Here is a 6394-nt window from a genome sequence, read left to right on the forward strand (position 1 = left end):
CGAGTAATTATTTACTTTGATTATACATAGAATCGCATGAATTCTTATTTATTTTATTTATACACTAAATTTCAATACCTGCCGTTAAACATATTTATTTCGTTGTTTTTTTTTATAATGCATAATTTGTTCCTAATATGTTATTTTTCTATTAAAATGAAATGAATCAATAATATATAAGTAGATAAAATAATATTAAAGTGTACGTATGTGCAAATTAATCTCAGTTATAGTTGCGAGTAATTATTTACTTTGATTATACATAGAATCGCATGAATTCTTATTTATTTTATTTATACACTAAATTTCAATACCTGCCGTTAAGCATATTTATTTCGTTGTTTTTTTTATAATGCATAATTTGTTCCTAACTTAGACTGAGAATTTATAAATGATTATATTTAAACAATTGTTTTAATTTTGTAGTAAATTTGAAAAATTAACATAAAAATATAACGCGAAAATAATTTGGCAGTATTACTGTGACGGCACTTTTGACATCAAAACATCGGAAGTAATTAAAGATAATCAGTAAAAAAATGAGAATTCTACACTCCGATTCAAATTCCAAGTGCTATACGCAATGAAGGCCGTGATATCACAGAAACATGACAATCTAGAAATATCACATTAAGCCGCCGATTCATATACGAAATTTTGTCGAAAAAACTTGAGGTTTTTACCACTTGACTAAGGTCAGGCGAGCCCAAGGCGAGCTACATTCTGTCCAATACTGTCAAATCCGATTTTAATTCATAATGATGTCATCGGAAATATGAAGTGTAAATTGGTTAATTGTCTTTGAAATGAGAGGTTTGTCTTTAGATAGGTGAGTTTAAAAATTACAGAGTTGATAATTAGTTATACATGATGTAATTTTTCCATGATATAAAATATAGTATATACGGGCCATTACTATAGGCAACTTTTGTATGAGAACAACCATGAAACCGCATATAAAAATTTAGGTGTTCCATATTCCACACTAAACTTCAATTCGAGTAAACCTAAACCTAAACAACAACGCTTGCTAAGCTATTTGATAATATAAAAACATGCTAAATTGACACTTGCATATAAATAAATATTGGAATGTAGTAGAAGCCTGGATAGGTACCTATCTTACACCAAACACCATTATTTAAAGTCATATATATTTACCTTAGAGCTATATATACAAAACTTATCTAGACTATGCGATGGTCGACAGAACGGTAATTCCATTTCACCTATCTAACGTATATTATACACATTTTACATTAACGACATTGCACAGTTCGTCGGTCCTCGATATGACGTCACTTCTATTGTGTTCTCCGTAGACTCTTTTGAATCAATTAATTAATAATAACATATGTTCTACCGTCATAGAATTTATTTTTAATAAGGAAACAGTTTTAAACTATATGCCTACATGCTGTTTAAGATTTTTCATTTAGATATTATCATTAACCCATTCCAGCAATTTAGATAGGTTGCTTAAATTTCTTCTTTTGTTTTATAAATGAATTAAGTACTTTAGTAATGTGTGATACTATAAAACGTTTACATTATGTCAAACGGATGTTTAGTAGAATAAAAATCCACACAACAAAATTGAAAAACCTGTTATCAATTATCATAGTTTTAGTTTAGGATTATGTCGTTAATTTAAATAAAATTGAGAGGTTCACGTTTAGTGACGTACTTACTTAATGCAATTTGGAAGGAATTTGGTAAAAATATGTTTTCTCGGCATTTAAATTTGCGTTAAATCATAATATTACTACTTACAATGTACTCGTACTTGAGTTTACATACAAAAGAGTTCAACGAGTATTACCTACGGCCACGGGCGACTGATAGGTACAGTTTTGTTGATAACGTATCGATCGTCTAATGCAACTGATTAGCTCTATTTCTGCTCATTTCAGTTACAAAACGACTCATCAGAAAGCTCAACGATCACTTATTTTATTTATATTGTAATTTGATTCAAAAGAGCCGACGGAGACGCTCAGAAGGACTTTAAAGGACACTTTCGCAAGTTCCACAATTAGGCCTAACGCGACAACGCGACGCTTCTATAACGATACTTAGGCTTGGACAAAATAGCGTATTTACACAAACCGTCTTAGAATATCACCAGAACACAAATCACGCTCACTCAGGAGTCCAATATCAATAATTTAATGAGATTTTAATGCCGAGTCCGTTGACTTACTTGCGCGGTTAGAGCGCGGCGTCGGCGCCGGGCCAGGGGCCGCGGCGGGCCTACGCCAGCGGGTACTGTCACAAGGGCGGCTGCGCGTGCGCGTGGTGGTGGTGGTACAGCGACGACTGGTAGTAGTTCTCCGCCGAGTGCCCGTACCCGTAGTTGACGTCGTACATCTTCAGGTCGGACTTGGTGTCGGCTCCGGGCAGCAGCCGCGTGATGCTGAAGGGGTGCGGCGCGGGCGCGTACCCCGGCGGCTCCTGCTTCAGCTGCGCGTAGTGCTCCAGCGCGAGCGGCGTGTGCTCGGGCAGGCACAGCTCGGGCGCGGCGTGGAGCTGAGCGAGCAGCTCGTCACGCATCTCTTTGTCGTCGCCGACGCCGCCGCCAGGCGCGCGGAGCTCCCCGCCCTTATCGTGGTGATCTCTCTTCTCGTGCCCCCCGTGATGTCCGTGCCCGTGCGTCGCTTTCTGCGCTTGTCTAATCACCTCCTTCTTCTCATCTTTAAATCGCTTTTGACGACGGAGGAAACAGCCGTTCTCAAACATGTTCCCGCTGTCCGGATGCAGCGTCCAGAACGACCCTTTCCCGGGCTTGTCGGGCGTCCGCGGAACTTTCACGAAGCAGTCGTTGAAAGATAGCGAATGCCGGATGGAGTTCTGCCAGCGCTGCTGGTTTTGTCTGTAGAACGGGAATAAATCCATGATGAACTGGTAGATTTCCGAGAGCGTCAGCATTCGCGTGGGGTTGTTCTGGATGGCCATGGTGATGAGCGAGATGTAGGAGTAGGGCGGTTTCGCGTGCGTGTAGGAGCGGCGGTAGGTTTTGTCGTTCCGCGCTCGCTGGAGCGCCGAGGTCGGCGAGGCGGCCTCCTGTTCTCTCGGCAGGGACCCGTAGGGCACGCCGCCGGCGCCGCCCATGCAGGACGCCATGGTGCTGGGCGGCGAGTAGCCCACGCCCGGGGAGCCCATGCACGAGCCGCCGGCCACCATGTTGTTGGAGTACAGGTTCGGGTAGGGCTGGGCTGGCATGCAGCCCATGCTGTTCACGTAGGGCGGCGCGAGGCCCGGCGACAGCGAGCTCAGCGCCGCGGACGTCGGCACGTCGCCGTACGACAGCTTCTGCGAGATCATGGCTAGCGCATCACCCGCGCGTGCACGCCGGCCAGGGGCAAACACTCGCACTGATTGAAAGAGTAAATAGAGGCCAGGGGCCCGGCCGCCCCTCCACGCCGCCGCGGATTGGCGCCCGAGGGGGCGGGGCCGGCGGCGCCCCGCCCCCCGCTGCGCGCGCACGGCGCCCGCGCCCGCGCGACCCCCGCTCCTCGCCCCGCGCGCCCCTCACCCCTCCCCTACGCGGAGCTTCGCGCGCGACTTTCCACTGCTAATAATACCGCAACGATAAAAACATGGAATCATAAGTGCGTTAGCTGATACATTTCCTTGTAGAAAATTTCAGTTGCTCTCACACGAGATTGTTAGAGTGGCTTCGGGCTTATCGCGGCGATAGGTAGATAGGTAGGTGTGTGTCGCCTGAAAGTGGTTCGGTTCGGATGCAATCAGAAGCGTAGATAAACCAAATCGTCGGTATATTTGTATGTGAGTACTTAGATAAAAAAGCTCTTAGAAAATTGCGTAGGTACGTACCTATTTCACAAGGCGTTCTTTGCTTTTATTACGATTTGCAATAAAATCACTAACCTTATTTTTATTACAAATTATTCGATTAGGTATTTACCTGAGTGAGGTTTAGACACTCTCGTTTTAATTCGTAGGTAGGTACTTTATTACAGATATATATGTGGCAAATAATTGATGTAAGTACCTAAGCCTCTATAAAATATAGCAAGTGATTCCTTTAGGCGCGTTTTGCTATAATTGGACTCTACCGACGGAACATATAAAATTGAACTAAACTTGCAACTTATCATTGTCAAGTTAAAATAAAATAATTATCTAGGTAGGTTGACTACGACATTAATCTTAAATTATTAATACTTTCAATAAAACAAATGTGTTTTTTTTTGTAACGACATAAATGTAAAAATTATAATATCAAATTTACCTGTAGGTATCTCTAACTTTTGGGCCTAGATAGAGCTTTTTTAGTTTTGAACCTAATCTGACAATTTTAAATTTATTTTATTGGCGTTAAAAACGGCCTAGAAGTGAACAATTTGCTTGGACATTGAAAAAGGTGCCTCTTCCTTTTGGTTTTTTCCACTAAGGTATTTAACTTATTAGGTATATAGGGAATGTATTTCATAACTTGGTTAACAACTAACAATTAAAAGCTATAATTATTTTGAATTAAATCTAGAAATAAATTAAAAAACAAAAACTATAAAATATACTTACCTACAAAAAAAAACCTAACCAATTATTTAAAGTGTAAGTGTCCAAGAAGAATAAATAGGTACTCACCTAAGTACCTAATCTATTTTAATAGCAAACTACATAGTACCTACAGAAAAAAAATTATTATATTACCCTGTATTTTATTTGCCCAAAACATCATGCGACGAGGAAATCATTCCAAAAATTCACTTAATATTTACCTACCAATGTTTCCATCCGTTTAGATTTAGCAATACAAATAGATAATTTATCTTAAGTCTGACTAGCCGTTGTCGTAAACAAGAGCATGTAAGTACACGCCTAATGGCTCTACATAACTCTATTGTTTTCAGCTCATTAGGGAATTTGTTTACGATTAAGATTTCGTTAGAAATGCTGTTGACTCGCTTCCTGCATGACCACAAAAATTGGTACAAAATATTTCTACGTAGCCCTAAATAATGTAACATTTGTACCCATATGCTCGCCCGTTAAAGCCCTTGCTACACGGTCGCCGACAAGCCCCTCAGACCGCGTGGCCTTGGTCTGGACTGACCGTGTAGACAGTTGTTTCCAACAAAATTTGACCAAAACTGACCAAGGTCAGACCAAGGACAGACGGTTAGAAGGCTTGTCGGCGACCGTGTAGCAAGGGCTTTACAATGCATAAAAGATAACGCATTAAAGATGACTAGCCATTATTATGAACAAAAGTATGAAGATGTCTGATAATCTTTTGTTTTCAGGTCGTTAGCAAGTTTGTTTATTTCATTAGGAATAATGTTGTTGATTCGCTGCCAGAATGTCCAAAAAATTGTTACAAATTACACTGAAAAAAAAAGCCGTATTCATTGACCTTTTCAAAAATAACTGATATTAAGAAATAAATAAATTCATTTTGCTCAATATCCTACAACCTATATTGTAACACATAGCTCGCAAATCCCAATTTTTGTGTAGGTGTTAAGTAGTGATAAAATATTTTGTTACTGTTATACAAACATTACAGAGTATATCTATGCTACCCCAAATAATGTAACCTGTACCCATATTGTTGTCCGTTGATTTCCCATAACAAATATCTATGTATTTGTTGTTTTTGCAGTGTTCATTCATTAGTCCGGCAGTTATCGTAAACTATAGTACAGACACGCCTAATGGATCTACACATGACTCTATTGTTTTCGGCTCGTTAGGGCATTTGTTTATTTCATTAGTAATTTTGTTGTTGACAATGTTTTTGCCATATTCATTTTATGTTATTTATAATAAATAATCCGTGAATAATTTAAACTAACTTTGGTAATTTTTGTGCTAATCAATATTTACTTACTACTTACTAGAGTGTTAAGTTTTTTATGGAGATGATTGTTGACGAAGATTTGTTTTTATTTTATTTTATACAGTAGGTCTCTTACATACAGTGGTATTAGAGTTAGAGTGTGTTAATTTATTAAAATTTACCGAGTTTGGGTATACTTAAGTAAAATCTTTCTATAGAGGTTTTTCGAATGGAAATTTAAGATTGATATATAACTGGGGTTAGAAAATAAATGAATGTCAAATCAAAAGGAAAAAAGTGTTAAACTACTACTGAAACAGAAAAGATCTAAGCATTTAAATAATTAAGCACGTTAATAAAAGCAAAAAAAAAATTATATTATTTTATTGGACTTTTAAACAGAAAAATAATAGTAAAAAGTGCTCAGAAAAACTACAGTTAGATTAAATAACAGGATGTTTGTATACGATAAACTAATTGAGGCATTCACTAAAAAACATTTATATAGGTTACGTTTTAGGTTATACCTAAAAAACTAAAAATCGATATCTAAAGAGCCTGGGGCATAGTGCCAAACAAAAGATA

The 6394-nt window shown here is 38.8% G+C and overlaps 1 protein-coding gene across 1 annotated transcript; it reads right to left on the reverse strand.

Moving 5' to 3' along the window:
* Positions 1-1812: 1812 nt before the first annotated feature.
* Positions 1813-3523, reverse strand: LOC134655612 (silk gland factor 1). The gene has a single exon (XM_063511047.1). It carries the CDS (start codon positions 3322-3324, stop codon positions 2272-2274), a length of 1053 nt encoding a protein of 350 aa, XP_063367117.1. The 5' UTR covers positions 3325-3523; the 3' UTR covers positions 1813-2271.
* Positions 3524-6394: the final 2871 nt, after the last annotated feature.

Source organism: Cydia amplana, chromosome 17 (genome assembly GCF_948474715.1).
Source record: "Cydia amplana chromosome 17, ilCydAmpl1.1, whole genome shotgun sequence".
NCBI classification, from domain to species: domain Eukaryota; kingdom Metazoa; phylum Arthropoda; class Insecta; order Lepidoptera; family Tortricidae; genus Cydia; species Cydia amplana.